Source organism: Schistocerca nitens, chromosome 5, assembly GCF_023898315.1.
Source record: "Schistocerca nitens isolate TAMUIC-IGC-003100 chromosome 5, iqSchNite1.1, whole genome shotgun sequence".
Classification (NCBI taxonomy): domain Eukaryota; kingdom Metazoa; phylum Arthropoda; class Insecta; order Orthoptera; family Acrididae; genus Schistocerca; species Schistocerca nitens.
Genome location: NC_064618.1, coordinates 611236214 through 611255102, shown reverse-complemented (window position 1 = coordinate 611255102; position 18889 = coordinate 611236214). Strand labels below are relative to the sequence as shown.

The window sequence follows — 18889 nt, the reverse complement described above, 5'->3', positions numbered from 1 at the left end:
ATAGTCTAATTAAATCGGGTGATGCTGAGGGAATTAGATTAGGAAATGGGACACTTAAAGTAGTAAAGGAGTGTTGCTATTTGGGGAGCAAAATAACTGATGATGGTCGAAGTAGAGAGGATATAAAATGTAGACTGGCAATGGCAAGGAAAGCGTTTCTGAAGAAGAGAAATTTGTTAACGTCGAGTATAGATTTAAGTGTCAGAAGGTCGTTTCTGAAAGTATTTGTATGGGGTGTAGCCATGTATGGAAGTGAAACATGGACAATAAATAGTTTGGACAAGAAGAGAATAGAAGCTTTCGAAATGTGGTGCTACACAAGAATGTTGAAGATTAGGTGGGTAGATCACGTAACTAATGAGGAGGTATTGAATAGAATTGGGGAGAAGAGAAGTTTGTGGCACAACTTGACTAGAAGAAGGGATCGGTTGGTAGGACATGTCCTGAGGCATCAAGGGATCACAAATTTAGCATTGGAGGGCAGCGTGGAGGGTAAAAATCGTAGAGGGTGACCAAGAGATGAATACACTAAGCAGATTCAGAAGGATGTAGGTTGCAGTAGGTACTGGGAGATGAAGGAGCTTGCACAGGATAGATTAACATGGAGAGCTGCATCAAACCAGTCTCAGGACTGAAGACCACAACAACATGATCTACTTAGTTTTCGACGAAATAATGTTACAAATGGTCTTCTGTTCTTTCAAACAGCCCCTTACTGTAAATCGTGTGCGGCAGAATGGAGCTGGGGCCCACAGGCAGGGCGGTCCCAGCCAGTGTGTTCCGGCCCGGCGCGGAGCGGCGCCCGCAACCCTCTAATTTCGCCCCCTTCACTCCGCCACGCACCCTGCTCTCTCCCTCTGCCATCCACCCCTCCGCGCAGCCGCGCTGCGCGATGCCTGCGCTCTTTCCTATTTGTGTGGGGCCGGTCCCCTCTCGGAGTGAGGTTCGTGGGGGACCCGGCCTGAGGGTCGGCGAGGGATGGAGGCTCGGCCTACGTGCATCTGCGCCGCGACTAGAGGTCGCGTCGGTCTCTGCTCACCTCTACGAACCTGTTCCCCGGGCACGGCGTTGCCTCTGTGAGGCGCCAAAGTCTGTGCGCTCGCTGCGCCCCCAGTGTGCTCACTCTGCGGCTGCCAGAGACGTTTATTGTCGCCCTGTGGCTGAGCCCTTGTGGAGCATTGTTGCTGCGAGGCAGCCAGTGGTGCTGCGCCCACACCAACTGACGGCGCACGTAGACTTGGCAGCGCCGCAGCCGCGCGCGTTCCGTGCTGATACCCACGCTCGGCTCCGGCCTGGCCACCCGCTCGCTGCCCAGCGGCCGCGCTAAAACTGCTTCACTCTCCTACTGACACTATAGTTTTCCAGTCCTCTTTAACACGCATACTCTTTTCATTCCTGCGCTGGTTCTGTTCCCCAGAACACGTGTCGCCAGATGGACACTGCGCGCTGCGAATCTCCCGATCGAGTGATCTTTTGTCACCTCCGCCCAGAATTTGTTATCTGCGCATGCGCCGTGCTTCGCGCCTGAACTACTGACGGCCCAATCTTCGGCAATTTTGACAACAAAATAGTCGGACCGTTACTTAAGTCACAACACTCTTTTAAACGTTCTTTCCTTTGCGGAAATACCAGCGACAGTGAAGATAACTTCACAACTAAAAATTGTTGGAGTGGCCAGGTTCGGCAGCAAGTGTACAACTATTCGTTTCACAAAATAAAAGGCCCTTTTTTGCTGCAATTAACAAAATTCAGTTTCCAGAGGCGTTTCGCCTAGCATATTAAAGAAATCTTCTGGAAATTAAATATTATCAATTGCAGCGAGAAAAACGCGTTTAAATTTATAGAACGATTATTTTACTAGCACCTCCCTGGTTGTGAGAAGGAAGCTATCTGCTGTATCAAAACAGTGGGGCCTCTCACGAGATAACTCAATACTGACTAAATAAAGAAAGTTGTTAATCCGCTCATCTGGGAGAGACTGCTTTACAGCTGACCTCAAGATATTTATGAGCGTTTAGTTTCGATCCTTGTACTCCACATACATACCTGAAAACTTCGGCTACCTCAATAGAATAGATTTGTCACGTATTACAATGTAAATAAATGCTGTCGAGAATGTTATTTCTTAGTCACGTTTTTGTTGGCGAAACGTAAAATTAAAGAAATTTAGTGGGACGGACGTAAAATCCATCTTTCTACAGACTATCAATAACCTAAAGGCAAAAAAATTCAACGGCTTCGGATGAACTCGTGTTACTGAAAAACAAGAAAGATAATGTCGTAATTTCCAAATACAGATATATTCTATCGAACGGTAATTGTTACTCCGCTGAAGCAATGGGGACGTCTTTGTGAACAGACTACTGCAGTTGCTGATGATAAACAGTTCTCTATCAAATTTTCCACAGGTAACTGTTGAGCCGGTGAGTGAAACACACACCTGGAAATTAATTCTATCTAGGCTGAGAGAATTAGGCTCACTTACTACTTTCGCATGATGATAATTTCTGATCAAAGAACAACTACAAGTAACGATTCTTTCGGAACCTTTTATTTTTAGTTCTGTTCTACCAAATGCAAACACGAGGGTTTTGTAGTTAACCACAAATTCCTTAAAAATACTATGTACTTGTTTACAATACCGGTTTCACAGCGAAAAATATCAAATGTATAAAATATCAATATGTATTTGATTAACCGAACAGCCAACACTAACATCAATTTACTGATTTCAAATATCGAATAATGTCTTCATTTGGAATAAGTATGTTCTTCCGGTTCCGAAGTGCCACAACAGTCAGCGCCATAGGTTGCCTAGGTAACGAAGGTGTAGCTTTAGTGTGTCAGACTTCCCTATCCTTGTTGTCTTCAAAACTCTCCACCACATGCGAACATTTGAGTTCAAGCTTTGAAAGACGGACGCTACGCGGCGCTGCTTGTTCTGTTCGTTATATTATCAAGTTCCTAAGGGAATTATTAAATTAAATTACTTTTGTGGAACTGATCATCGCAGAGAGAGAGAGAGAGAGAGAGAGAGAGAGAGAGAGAGAGAGAGAAGAATTTTAAAAGTTGATGGAAGGAAACTGAATACGTGGCATTGGCTGCTAGAAACTAACTTTGTGAATTATTGTGGTACAATCTTGAGACTAGGTACGTAACGCGCTGTCGCCATTAATCTGGTAAAAATTGCATGCTTTCATATAATTAATAACCTTGCTACTACGACCCATTTCAGGTTCGAAAATTTGTTATGTGCCTATTACTACCGTATTTTTATTTCACTGTTACTATTAACACGACTGATTACTTTCAAGAAGTGTAGAATATAAATGCTCTTTGACAGTACCGGTGTTGTACGAGTCATCAGTCGCAAAGATGCCATTCCACAGAAATGTACATTATTTCGTAACCGTTCTGTTTGCTGAAACTGACAACCTTCTGACGGGTAAGTAGATGAATCAACAAATTTGTGTAAAGTTATGGATTAAACAATATTTATGAGTGATATTAATTTCATCCGAAACATATCTAAAGTAATACTAGTTTCATCTGAAATAAAACTATGTTGTTAACGGTAGGTTCGACATTGGCAGGGACTACGCCATTTTTAAAAGAAATACGAAGGTCAAACATGTTTTACAAGCGGTTTTGAAGCTACACGTATTTCCGTAGTTTCTGGTGTCATAAATGGAAGTACCGTAATATGTTTCCTTGTATTAGGCCTGTTTAACTAGGCCTAATGTATTACTATAGCGAATTCAGTGCAGTCTGCAGTTTACGGCTAATTACTTAATGGAATTCGCACCTCTTAAGCAAAATACAGTTTTTGGTTTTCTTAAGACTGATTGCAAAGGCTTTTATCTGATCTCTACTTTTACACAGTACAACAGACAAGAGGAAGCTTTGTTTTCCAGCTAGCTTCAATTCACGCATGGAGTGTCACTAACTAAACTCTTAGTAGTAATACTTGGGCATGGTGCGAATGTTTTCTAGAGCAACTGATGCGAACAAGTATTCGTTGTGTGCGGAAGGGCCACAATTTTTTTCAGGGATAAACAAACGTATTCTACGTACGGAGAGTTGGTAATAACGTTTTACAGAACAAGGAACTAGGGTGACATGAAACATTACTTTGGGTGACTTTGGATATACCAGAAATCAGGTGAAGGAATCTATAGACCGTAATTCTCAATAGCAAAAATCCTACGTGGGGAAAATCGCGGAAACAGTGTGGTCATGAAAGTTTTGTCACGACTAACCCGCACCGATTTCTTGATTGTTGCGACACTAATGATCACTCAAAGGGAAAACAAGTGTTCGTGAAAATCTTATCTGCAGTGTGAATCCGAACTCCGACAAATTTTCTAAGGTGATTGCGGATTACTAGTGTGTGTGTGTGTGTGTGTGTGTGTGTGTGTGTGTGTGTGTTCAGTGCTCGCCCTCAAGCTTGCGCTCCGTGCTGGTCGGTTCTTTCTCAGGTTTGTTTCCCCGGCAGTGTTAATCGTACGTTAACAGTGAAACACAGCAGTATGCGTAATTTTACTGATTTAGAATTGGCCGAAAATGACCTCGTGAATGAGAGTTTACTCATTGTTGTACACGTATTATCGCAAAAATAAAGGTAATTATATAAAAAACCGAACAACACATAGTTACATTATTAATCTGTAACGAATTACCACAGATTACGGGTTCCTTATACCAAAATACTCAAAATAACCGTGAACAGTACGAAATTTCTTCCGTGGAGCTCGTAATTATAGCTCAAATGGCTCTGAGCACTATCTGAAGTAATCAGTCCCCCAGACTTAGAACTACTTAAACCTAACTAACGTAAGGACATCACACACATCCATGCCAGAGGCAGGATTCGAGCCTGAAGCGCCTAGAACCGCTCGGCCACATCGGGCCGGCGTAAATGTAGCTTCTATAGTGGCCAAAATATTACTAGAACAAACTGCTATCAACTTACAGTAATTATTTCAAAATATGGTACCGTAAGTTTTTCTGTTGAGTGCTGCTCTTGTGTGACTTCCCGTGACCGTTGAAATCATTACTACTGTATCTTTTACGGCTTTTGTGCCTCTGCTGTTTTACAACCCTTGTTTAGCTGAAGATTGCCGGAAGTGTCATATGTTTTATAGTAATTATTTCTTCTTTTTCTAAAATCTAAAATATTCCACGAGTCCACGCTCTAAGGAATAAATGTGCATGCGGAGCGGCCGGTGGATTCACTCTGTCCCAACGTGCTCTATTACAAAGGGATCTCGCACGTTTGGATGCCGGCAGGCGAGGAGAAGCGGGCAAATGGGGTGGGGGGAGTGAGCAGCCGAACAATGAGGGGGCGTGTGACAGGCGTCGCGACCCAACAGCTGATCGTCAAACGGGAGCGGGCCACGGCTGGCAGCGGAGCTAAGGCGAGGCGCACAGGAAGGCAGGCACGGCAAGCCAAGGCGGCTGCGGCGGCCGCGCTAGGCCGCTATCCCCTCCTAGCGGCGCGGCGCAGAGAGGCTCCCCTTGGGTTGCCTGCCGCCGGCGGAGGCAGCTGCGCGCCTAAAGGCCGGCCAGCTCGTCTCGCCTCTACACGAGGAAAACTTGGCCCGCTGCCGCTGCCGCTGCCAGCAGCACTGACTTACGGTTATGGTGGCGCCGCGACTGCCGCCCGCCTAGTGAAGGAGGTGGGCGCTTGGGGCGCCACAGTTTCAGTACACACAGGGCAAGCCCAGGCCTGAGTCAGTTACACGTGAAGGTAGACCCCAATCAGTGTTAATCTATAAAGCTTCAATTGTTCAAAGGGAAACTGCGATGACATTCGCTGCTGAATACATTCACGAAATGTTTCCCCACAAATAGCTGCATTTTTTTTTTTTTTGTACATCTACGGCTATTGCTAATTTGCGGCAATATTTTGTGATGTAGCAACGGCTATCCTTTTATTAACTGTTCCCATGAACCTGGTAAAATGTGTTAACCCCACCATGCTTTCTCTGAAGTAGGTGTGAGGGGAAAAAAAAAAATGCGGTGTTCGCTTTTTGACAAGCGATATCATAGTGAATGGCAACCCAAAAACACGAATTAGTCTGCAAATCTGCGTGCGCCGGAGTTCTACCGGTTAGCAGCAGGAACTAGCCCTATCTTAATCACAAGGTGTAGGCAAATATAGTACATGTCCCAGAAAAACTATGCAGCAGAGGAAAACTATACTATTTCCTTCCCAGCCATTTCAGGCATTCAGTGGCTCAGTGAACCATCTCAAATACATGTAGGTCTACTTTTGCAGGAGCCAGCGATATAATGCCCTTAGCTGTAAACTTTTTACGTGATCAGTGTCACATTTATTGATTTGTTTCGCCTCATCCGGTAAGTTCCTTTAAACCCACGCAATTCGGAACAAGAAATATTTTAAACGAAATTATTGAGCAAAAGGGTGGGAGCTCATTTTAAAGATGATCATAACGTGAAGCAATGGTTCAAATGGCTCTGAGCACTATGGGACTTAACATCTGAGGTCATCAGTCCCCTAGAACTTAGAACTACGTAAACCTAACTAACCTAAGGACATCACACACATCCATGCCCGAAGCAGGATTCGAACCTGCGACCGTGGCGGTCGCGCGGCTCCAGACTGTAGCGCCTAGAACCGCTCGGCCACGTGAAGCAATGTTAAATTATTTATTTTGGGTTGGGCGGAAATTAATGGGATAGTAGAAACCATATGACTGAAGAAAGTGCTTTGGATAGACAAAGTTTAACGCAAGTGCGCGTAAGCCTATATTACGGATGACGGCTTTGATACGTGGACAAAGAATGAATGCCATCCGATTCTTGCGACAAATCTGACTGCATGGTGGAGGCAGGGTACGGCAAAGACAGTGCGATATGGCGATGGGGCTGATAGGTCCGCGAGGATCGAGCGCGCAGTCGACGCTAAGTATCGATATGCTCCGCGGCGAGGGGCGAGAGGCAGGAGGGTCGCAGCTCAGAGCAGCGCACACACGCGCGCTCTCTCCTGCTCGCGGTGAAAGCAGTTCCGTGGACTGCGGTTGCCGCCGCCGACACGAGCACCGCCACAGACGTCGTCGTCGGCGGCGGCAGGTCGAACCGCCGTGGCGCTTGCTCGCTGCCTCCACTTCTATTTGTTTCTCCGTCAGGCTGGCAAGGCACATGCGGCTAACTATAGCCAGTATGGCGGCGCGCTTGGCAACGCCGCCACTACCTGCGCCGCTGCCCCTGGCGCTCTGCCACCCGGCCAGCACAACGGCCGGCGTCGCTCCTCGGCGAGGGGACCGAGTTCCGCCAGCCCACGTGTGGCACCGCCACAGACACGTGCAGAGCTTTCGCGAAACCGGCGCTACGCGGCGCTCCCGTTGCGGCTCATTTCGGCGTCATATACATATAGTTAACTGCCTACTTCTAAAAAAGGCTGTTGAAGGAATCATCTAATTTCAACGAACAGATGATGTCTCCGCCTGGACGGACATCAAATTATAGAAAAGAAAAGAGATTTCAACTGCACAAGTCAGATAAAATTTAGTTTTTTCACCCCCGTCTCAGGACGCACGAGCAATAAAATAAACATCACTTGGATACTGTACTTCGCGAGTAAGCCGACCAATAAACATATATACCTTTTCAGGAGATGCGCCCGTTGACCTGTTTACAAGCCATGTAGATGCTCCCGATGCTGTATATTAAGTGGTTTAACACAGGTTATAACCTACCAAATGATTTTAACGATATGGTTCTTCAGCAACACGGTAGTTGTGGATTTACATCCATAATTAAAATTGTACAGTTTATTGAGAATGTAGGCGTAGGCTCCGCCTGCATTTTTTTTTTTCAAAACCCAGCCCTATCATCTTATCTGCAAACACGCTTTCTATTGGAACATCACAAAGCGAATGACGAGGTGCCCTGAGATCCCAAAGCCGACCTACCGCTAGTTCATTCGGGATATTTGGGAAAACTGTCTCCATGCACGAGCGTACTCCAACTTAACATATGCTTTTCTTCTTAATGTAGCAATCATTTTTCGGCGTTCACGAGACGGGCAAATTTAATAACAGATCTAAACAAATTTACATTATACCCATCCAAAACTGAGTCAAGCTTTTTCACAGGAAAGCTAATGATCAGGACACGGAGTCATCTACTTTTCATCTCCTATTCCAGAGAAGCCGCCCGGGGTTCTAACTTTTATAGTACGGTTTCTGGTAATGTATAAAATATTTCGGTGTATAGTCTTTAAAATAGTTGGCTCACCTGATATTTTTAAGACAATTGATAGCAATATATATCCGAATTCCCATCTTAGAACATGTTCTATCATGTTTTTAGTCTAATGTTATGTGAAGAATAAGCAAACGTCTTAATTAGTGCTTGTTTCAGTATGACTACCTACTATATCATGATGACCTTTGAAGCACTTGCACACTATTTTATGGAGGTCGCTAATAAAAATGGTGTTGTCTTTACAGTAATACTAATAAACGAGAGAACATGCTATTCATCTACAATGTGTGCAGAGTATGGCTGTTGAATTGATTACGTAACAGAGCCTAGCACGTGGAGCTTATTATATTTGTTCTCTTTTGTGGCAAAAAAAAAAGTTTAGCACTTTCACGAACCTCCGTTTGATGGCACTAATTATACCAGTTTTCATTTAATATCTCACGAATAAACTGAACCATTGCCGCTTCTATGTATTCGACTGCTCGTTGCCCTCATTTGAGAAGACTAATCGACAACCAGTAAGAACACAAAGAACAGACTTGGGGTATTTTAAAATGTTCCGGTTTTAAAAGCAAGTCACACAGACAGACATCGTTACCTGAAGTGTTAGCTGACAGACTTTTTCTATTTTATTTTTTACTTCTAAATGTTGTGTGTCTACGGTCAGTACAAGAATCCTCCTTAACAACCTAATGACGTGAGTAAGTTATGGCTGTGAAATAGTAAGATAAAGCATCAAATTACTTCACGAAAAGAAATCGCATACAATTAAATAGATAAAACTTATTGGAATAGATTTATCAAAATGTAAGATGTGATAAACGATCTGTGGAGGGCTTCTGTCATTTCGACTATTTCAAAGTACTTGTCTGTGCAGTTCTATTATACCTGTCTTTATGTTAAATGCTACCCCATATGCTACGAAACCAACCGAGGAGATGGCTAAAATTCAGTAACTAGCGAACATCGAAGGACATTACAGGCTTTACACTCACTAAGTTAGTCTCGGGACTGGTCATCATATGGCATTGTTTAAAGAACCCCAGTATTGGTTTTATATAATTTAAGATTCTAGAGAATTCACGCGAAATGTGTATTGCGGCGTTCATGGACTACAGGTTTAGAACGTGAAGGGAAACAAAGCTGTTATTCTTCCTATGGGACATGCCACCAAAAGCGACATAATTTCTATGACGTGGTTGATTCTCGGCGCAAGCCAGTTTAGTGTGGTGGATGTGTGAGTGAGGCGCGGAGGAAAGGCGCCACGGAGAAGCGATAGCGGCCGGCCAGCCGCGGCGAGCAAGTTTCGCAACGCAAAGGTCGGCCTCGCCGCTGCTGATACCACGGCGCCTTCCTCCGCTGTGGCTGCGTCGCGCTCCTGTCCTACACCTCACTAGGCGCCTCAAATCCACCTCAGTTCCTCATAGCCAAGCATGCTTGCTGAATTAGCATCAAAACAATTGCAGCCCCAAAGTTTCTTATGCAAAATTCGTCTTACTTCATGTTCGCACTGCTGTCTCTGACTACCAAATACTTCATTCTACGTACAGGCAGGTCGTAATGAACGCATTACTCTGCTTAGCCGTAATGTCAACCAGTTTAAGTTTTACAAGTGGCTGGTGTCAGTTCAGTCCTATTGGTGCTGCTCCCAAAGCATCTCAGCATATGGACCATAATATTTTGAATTACAACAATCAAGCGTATTTGTGAAATTGGAGATCATTGTGCCGAAAAGAACCATCCGGCGTTATCGTAACTGTACAAAATGTACGAAGAGCATCCTTTCCCCCAAGTATCGGAAATCATCTGCAAGGAGCATCTTTTACCAGTGATACAAAATACGCTTACAAGTGATCTGCCTTCAGAGAAACAATACGCCGTCTACCAACATCACGATTCAGTTTTACCTCAGCGCATAATTCCGCAAGCAGTTCAACTAATACGAAATGAAAAAGTTACTGACGTGTACCCCGTTTCATTCATTTACAAATATATCTAACATGTCATCTTTTACCCATTAAAGTAACATCAATGTCCAAGGGAACCTAGTTCCTACTGCACCGAGAACAAACAGCATTCTAGGGTATCTGATCAATGTACGCGACACCCTGTATCTGCTAGGTGAAAAGTCAGGAGTCCATGCATGGGGAATTTCCACGAGTACCCATTCTTCACTTTTTCAGGGTGCCCCCTAATTTACATGACGTACTGCACATTGTTCCGAAGCCTGAACTGATGCCTGAGGTCCACCGGCGTATTAAGAGTCCGTTATTTCTCCGAGACAAGCGTGCGCAGCAATACAGTGTGTGTTCACATTACAGGGCTAGAACATTTTTGTGTCAGACTGGAAGAATTGCCCGCAAAATGTGAAAATTTTCAAAGGTGCAAATGGATAAAAAACATTACATGCGGAATCGGACCCCCTGTCTACTACAAGTACGGCATACAGACTTACAGAACCGTGTAACTACCCATATTACGGCGCTGTTACAGCACCTTTCCTGAGGATAACGGCAGAAGGCTCCGTGGCGTTAGCATCGGCAACACCATACGTGGGAACTGCAAGTTGGAAGGAGCTACTTACTGTTCGAGTTACACACGACACACTGCACTTCAGGTGTCGCCAAAACTCTCATAATGACTTACGTTTCGTAACTGAAGAATCAGTCTTTACTATTTTTGATATAATTAAACTAAACTTGGTTCAGGTGAAGGTAGCAAATCCGTGGCTACAGGATGACACCCTACGAAATGGAAACCCGGACACTTAATCCAGAACTGTTCTCGAAATGTCGATGCGTTACTGTAGGACGAAATCGTTCTGAATATTTAGTTCTTTTATACAATTTTTCCATTTCTTGGTCTTATAATGTGGAACAATGATACGAAACAAAACACAAAAAAGTTCGCTTTCGTCCAAATCTTTGAAGAAGTCTGCAGGCACTTGGTGGCGCGAACACAAATACTTCTGAATTGTTAGCTGGGATATACTCTAGGACCTACAGTTTCCACCGCCTAAATAAGAAAGGCTATTAAATCTCGTCCGTTGGAAGTATCCTTTTTCGCCCCTCCATACTTCTGCCTTAGCTGTACGATTCCATTTCTACCTGTGATCCATTTTGCTTGGTAAGATTACGCCATCTACCTTGTGTTCGTTCATATAGTACACGATTTCCAAATAATTTAGCCATCGGAAGTCTTACATCTGATGGCAGGAATGAGACAGGTTGAATAAGTAACCATGTCTTATGCGAAACGGAGATACTGCCGGAATGCTTTATGTCAATCACTTGTGGATACTGGCAGTCCTATGTTTTCAATACATGGCACGATGAGAAATAAATTTCTAGTATGATATCCGTGTAAGTCACACCTGGCAAAAAGGGAAGAACGTGGCAGTATCAAGTGCTTTTTTTTAAGGAGGGGAGCTCGGAAGCTGGTAGGAAAATGAGGGGCATTAAACCGGTAGCCGGACTAGCAGGGGGCGGGCGCTATTAGCTGACGGCCGGTGGTGACATGCGGTGAGCTCGGCGGCGCGGTGGGACAATGACAGCGAGGCTGGTGCGCGCCGCAGGTGGCTGAGGCGGGCACGCCCCCTCCCCTCCCTGCGGCCGATGATCGGGCCGGCTCTGCGCCGCACAGCGCGCGTCTGTAGCATCCGTCACTTGGGGGGCGTGGGAGTGGCCCCGGCGCGGCCGCAACCTGCCCCACTACTGCCATTTGTTTACACCGCGTGCCCGCGCCGCTTGTCACTTGTCACAGCGCCGCGCCGGCCTGACACGTGCTCCGGCCTCTACGGGTCGAGAGCGCGCAAAGACGCCGGCGCCTGTGTGGACACACCGCGCGCGCCCTGCCGCGACTCTTACTTGTTTTGGAAATCTGCCGTCCTGAAATCGCCAAGTTAGAGCCCGAGTGGTATGTTTTTACTATTCTACGCAGTCTAGCGACATACAGCTGGAGCAACTGAAGAATTTATTTCAGCATCATCTTCACTACGTTACCATGAGAAAATGATTAAGGCAACGCGCAACTGCATAATTCCCTAAAGTTGACAGTCTATACGCCCTTGTGCTGTCTCTTAGTTAACCCATAGCTTCAAAGTTGCATTTAAAGTGGACGACAACTTAAAGCAGTATTCAAAATTTGGCTTCGTTAGAAGCGAACTGCTCATTTTCATGGAGAATGATTCCCTTCATGCTTTTACATTCTACTGTGTTTCTTGCTTAAATTTTTTGCTGTATACTTCGAAGCAACTACAGCTCCATCTTCAGGCATTTTGGTACTCATCTCGTATATGTACTCAGCATCCTTCATAGTCTTTTAAGTTCCACAGTAGAGGATTCTCGGGGGGCATTAACAGGATATACTTGAACATGGTATATCAGATCGATAACAGTTCCTGAAAAAAGCCGTCGCTGCTTCGAAATCAATTGAAAGTAAATCAAAACAAGCAACACAGTCGAGTGGAAGAAAAAATAGTAAGAGCAATACTTTATTCTCAATAACAAGATATTTGATAGCACCACGAAGCAAGACATTAACTACAATGAGACCAAAAACGTTTTTGTGACACACAAAAAAAGGCTTCAAACCATGTATATAATCCAAGTCTATCGCAATTCCTTAGAGAAGCCTAACTGATCTGTAATAATTGCAACAGCATCTCCGAAAGTCTATTGAGTCTCGATCTTTAAATTTCTATGTCTTATCAGTTGCGATCAATGATTCCGAACCGTCAACATAATATTGCATGAAACTTCCTTCACGACCCAAGACACGTTCGTTCTCCACGCATTAAGAATCGAGTTTCTTATATGTTATCATGTGATCGTTTATTCTTTGTGTTAAACATGCCGATCTAACTGATGCTGTATTGTGGAAGTTCTCTCCTGGACAAAGCACACTGCTTTTAGCCGAAGCAGCGACATATCACTGTCCTTCACATACAAGTTTGGTATTACACACAATATCAGTATTTGGGAGTAAACACAGGCTTTAGTCCCAGTGCAAAACAAAAACTTGATTCTTATTGTTGGGAAATTCTTCGGAATATAAGATTTTCATTGGTCGCGGAGCGTCCGTATTGCTGTGCACTTTGAAATTATTTGTCGACTGAGTTATCCTGCAGAAACGTGGTTCTAGAGCGGTAATCTACGAGGAGCAACAGGAAATAGTGAATTAATGGGGAGCTAGTATGTATGGCCTGTTAAACTTCTGGAGATGCCGGTATTTCTATGGCTGACAGATTTAGTCTGACGACCCAGCGACATACTCGTTTTTAGAGGGGTGTTGAACAAGGCCGGGGGAATGAATCGGTTGTGGCCTTTTTGAAGAAACGATGCCGCCTTTCGTCGTAATTGATTTACGAAAACGGCAAAGAACAAATTGTGATGGTGGGACGTAAAATTCACACTCTGATCGTGTCGAGTACAGCGAACATGAATACATGGAACAGTTAGCGCTACAGCGAAATACAACAAACTTTCTCCAACATGAAGATAAATGTTCTGCGATTGTAACAGTTTGGTCAGTGTGTGCTGTTTACTCTTTTCCCTGTTTTAGAACAGTATTGGTGAAGTTGACTTTCTCCGCACCAAAACTGATTCTTACTGTGAAAAAATTACGTGAAAAGAAGCCACGTTCCTGCTACGGCGTACAAGATCGGCACGTTTGAAACGAAGTGGGGTATAAGTGAGCTGCACGAACAGAGAACGCTGTCGAGTTGCTTCTATCTGAGGCTGAGATACGGAGATGGCAAATAAAATGTTATCTGCCATTTCTTCACTAACTGCTCCGCCGTATCTCTACCGCGTTTGCCGGTACCGGTAACACATACTGTGTCTATTTGCTAGGACTCTTCTCCCCTACACCCCCTCTGTAGTACATACTCCAGGGTGCAACCATAAAAATACGAATAAACATCTGCTGCCACAAAGTGAATGAGAACAGGCACCACTCTCGGCGAGTCCTCGTTTATGCCGCCGTTTTTGTTTCGAAATTACTGTGTTTTAAGGTTCGAACGCGTTCCACGTTTTCCACGAAATTACAGGGCATCTTAAGGGTCATAACTCTTTCCCGTACATCTTTCCATTGGTTTAAAAATCAGCAGTGACAGTATATACTCCAGGAAATCACCTATTCTTGGTTCAAAATTGCTCTGAGCGCTATGGGACTTAACTTCTGAGGTCATCAGTCCCCTAGAACTTAGAACTACTTAAACCTAACTAACCTAAGGACATCACACACATCCATGCCCGAGGCAGGATTCGAACCTGCGACCGTAGCGGTCGCGCAGCTCCAGACTGTAGCGCCTAGAACCGCTCGGCCACCCCGGCCAGCTACCTATTCTTGCCCGATGAACATTGTTAGTAAAATAAAGTACGAATTACTCTTTCGGAAATGTTAAATAGCTCGCAATAATTTGTGCGACGGCTCTTCAATTTGCCGAGAATGACGTAACAATGTCCAACAGTACTATTCAACGTGTCCATATAATTACTTAAGAGAACGTTAAATTGCCGAGTTTCCTGGAAACTTTCAAAACTACACCCTTAATTGGCAGCTTTAGTACAGTGTAGATATTCCCGCCACCGAAAATACGATGACATCTTGAACTCTGAAACCTTTCTTGAACAGAAATGGAGCTTGTTTCTGGCGGCAGGTATCTCATGCTAGATTTTGCTGCGACACAAGCAAATCGCGAAACGTATTCGGTAAGAGCACGTGGCCCATCACAAGCAGAGGTACTAAGGTGGAGCATCGATTGCCAGACACCGGCCACGTGCATAGGCCGGACGCATATGAGTACAAACCCGCAAGCATGCTGCTTCTAAACTAAAAAAAAGGTGCATTTAAAGTTTGATGAGTACAGACTAAATATGTCCGGGAACACTCCACAGATGATCAAAATCAACACCCTACTAACATTTATGAGCATACTCGCGTTCTTACCTCCACCGATAATACCTAAACTGGCTGAAAAAGACATTCAGTTACAAAGAAGATCGTTTACAGCTATCGTCAATTGACTAACACTGTTAAAACTATTTGCAGCATTTTGTCAGATCTCGCTAACTTTTGCAGCGGTTCTTGCCATCGATGCACTGATTCGTTTCGTGCAGAGTAATGTACAGCAAGAATAACTCACTTGGAAATGTGTTATAGCTTTGTAATAATTTGTACAGTGACTGGCAGCTCTATCTACTCTGTCTACGGAATATCACTAGGTGCCTGACGATCACCCGCCGCACAATGACGGAAACAATCCAGAACTGTCACCTGAACAGCAACCGCCTTTAAGTGCAGGCTGTACGAAGGTAATAACTTTCAAATATTTTGCACCACGGCGCAAAACAAATGGCATGAATACTTCAAAATCTTATCTTAATAATGTTATTGTGTTGAGACTATGAAACTTCTCTTTATGAACACACAAGTCGTCAAAGTGGCGTCCAATTGAAAGACTTGCACCAGGCCGTAGTACCACACGATATTGTTAATGAATAATGCTGGCAGAATTTTAGTTTAAGTTTGTGTACTACCTTGCTAGACGATACACACTCCGAATCGTGATGCCACAGGCTACCAAGACTAATGACCGCTGTTCGTTCCTTACGGATAGGGATCGACTGTTGCACTGTTATTAAATTCTAGCAAGTGGAGAGAGAAAAAAAAGAAAGACAAAGAGCTAACTGAAACAAAATTATCCATCCAGCGTGACTCCGTCACCATGAAATCCACATAATGTAGTGGTTCTTAAAGTAAAGCTTCAAAAGCCAAATTTACATTTCGTGTGTTTTTTTGCCGCCTATCATCGATGCCAACCGAACAAAGGATTTAAATCATTGGAATTAGGGCAAAAATATAAATGTGACTGCATTTCTTTATTGGACTATTAATCGTGTCTTCAAACTGTTCTAAGGAAAACAGTCAACGTTTTCCACGTTCTTTCAGTCATCAGACACTTCGAAAAAAAACTTTGTTAAATTTAGCTAAAGAATTGTCGGTCGGCGAAATTATTGTTTATCAATGAGTTTCATCATCTAGATCAAACAGAACCGAACGCCAACTGACATTAAAAGGTGTTAAGATAAAAGTATCTTTTTGCTTAAAACTTCTCTTACGTCGTTGCTACAGAATAAAATTCAACAGTCAGTCCCGTCGCAGCACATGTTACGTAAGCGAGACAGAGGGATATGTAGGAGGCGTTCCGCCGTAACCATAGCAACGCCAGTCGTAAAGCAAGGTGCTAGAACTTCGGATGTGACTTGCTGGGTTTGATAACAATTCCCCCTTCCCACCCCGAAGGGCATTGGGCGAGGGGGAAGCGGAAGAGGGGAAAGGATGTGCATTCCGCTCCCCCTTCCACCGGCTGAAGACCCGCTCAAATTCAAAACGATGAAACACACGCGGACAGTCCCGAACTTATCTCCCCCACCCACTGCCAACATGTGGCTGCCGAAATGTCAGCCGCGAAATAACCTGCTACAATATATCTAGCGTCCACTGGGCAACAAAGCAGCGGCTCTCAGTGAAAGTACTACGTTTCACAGATCTTCCAATATGCAAGCACGACAATGGACTAGAGATAAACGTAAACAAGATCATATAACATTAACACACACCTATATACATAACAGTAAGTTACAATAATTTTCCTCACACATTCCTAAATTTAAGGTGAAATCTCAATTTTGCGGGTACCAATTTAAATTAGAATTGAAAATGAATCTAGACAAAGTAAAAAGCACGGAATCAAAAACTGTCAATATTATGCGAGAAATCTGTGGTATGTTAAAATAACCACACAAAAAAACACTACATGCGATTCTGATAAATAAAATTTTTGACAGTAATTAAATTAACCCCGTACAGCAATGACAAGCGTGTTGTCATGCCATAATAGCTATAATACACAAAATTATGGACCATAAGGACGGTGACAAGAAATTTTTGAATTACTTCTTACCTGTAAATCACACCACATCTTGTTTCACGTCAGCCAGAAGCCATATCCGCCTATACTGGCCGGTTGCACCATGTCACACACGTAACACCTCTGCTTCAGATACTTCGCAGTCCGCAGTCGGCGTACTGCCGTTGCCGCCGGCGAACAGCGGGCAGAATTACAGGCAACAGCGACTTGCTCTCTGCAGACCGGTTTGTTTAGCTCTGGTACGAAACGGCACGGAACCCACCTGCGCCTGTCGCACCCTCTACGACTCAGCTCTCAGCGGCTACACTGCCCACAGCCTGGCGAGCTTGGCTCGGCACAGCTCCGCTACGAACACGCCGTTCTCTTCCCTAAGTCGGGTTCGTACGCCACGTTCCTGGAGCCTTCGGCTATTTCCGGCAGAGCTCGGTTGTTGCCACCACCTCGGCAGTTTCCGTTGGCGCTCGGCTCAGATTGCGGTCGGGTGGCGTGGGGGCTTCGGCTCCGCTCGGGCCCCATGACCCGAAAGCCTTGGGCTGTGACGAAATTGTCATGACGTGTTCGGCGCCGCTAGTGGACGAGCGCACCAAGTGGAATAAAGCTCAAAGCGAGATCCCCTCGCTCTCCCCCCCATCATGGAAATGGTTGGGTTTTAACGAAACGGGCTGGCTGGTTGACTAGGCTCGTCCCCAGCCCTAATGAACAATAGTTCGACCGGGTCGACGCTGCTGCCCTCTGTCAGAACTTTGGAGGCTGCATTGACGATCAACTTGGCGTCTGCCCGTCGTGCTGGCTACAATGACAAGAGAGGGGGCGGAGGGTAGGCATTGCGATTTACAACGCAATTCCATATGAACAGGATATTCGTACAGGCTCAATGTCATAAGAGGGTTTCTGTAGGGCAGTAACATATTGCACGCAGAATACTGGAAAAAAAAAATTATCTCCGTATTATACGGTGTTTACCCTTGAGTGGAACACAGTTTTTTATTTTTATTTTTTTATACTGAACTTATTTATAGTGTTGTTGCTGATGACGAAATTTTTTCCAGATCCAAGCTCAATAAAGACCGTCCTTTTCTTTTTAGCATGTAGTAACTGTAACACAGAGCGTAGTATACAGACAAGGGGAATCTTATTTTACTTGAAATAGAAGATATAGATGATTTCCGCTTTGTACACATACGCCCCCACTTCCTACGATCATCCGCCGGGAGCAGCATCGGCTTCCAACCTGTTCGCTAGATGTCTCTGGCGTTCCCTGGGAAACGCAGGCATGACGCGATGGAAGTTTCCTCGAGCCACTCGTTGTTCCCAGCTTGAGGAGCGAGATACTGTGGGCGGAAGAAAAACGTTTTCCTATCGCTTTAGGAAGAGGGTCGGCGTTTACATTTTCATATGCCGTAATGAATGTATTCTTACAGTAGCGGATACGTCTGACTGGCTTAGATTATAACTTATGTAAGCATACGCGGAAATGTGTTTCTTTCAAGAGGAAATAGCATATCTTTTAATCGGTAAGGAGTTTCGCATTTTCCAGAACGTTGTTTCTTCGCTTCGAAACGACGCCTGTTATTGAATATGTTGAAAGCTTCATTGCAAATCGACTTGGATACTCCTAAGCTCTTGTATTTCTGCACTATCTAATCTTTCTTGCATACCTTCATTTTTTGGGAAGTCTTTGACGCATTCCCTCCCCCAACGTTATCTCACCGAATGTATGCA

At 44.5% G+C, this 18889-nt stretch overlaps 1 protein-coding gene across 1 annotated transcript in view; it reads right to left on the bottom strand.

The window, feature by feature from the left end:
• LOC126259827 (MICAL-like protein 1) overlaps positions 1 to 17519 on the bottom strand; it is a 30153-nt gene extending 12634 nt beyond the window's left edge. The window contains exon 1 of the mRNA XM_049956870.1: positions 17201 to 17519. Within this exon, the coding sequence (XP_049812827.1) occupies positions 17201 to 17218 (18 nt within the window). The 5' untranslated portion in view covers positions 17219 to 17519. The remainder of the gene's footprint in view (positions 1 to 17200) is intronic.
• Positions 17520 to 18889: the final 1370 nt, after the last annotated feature.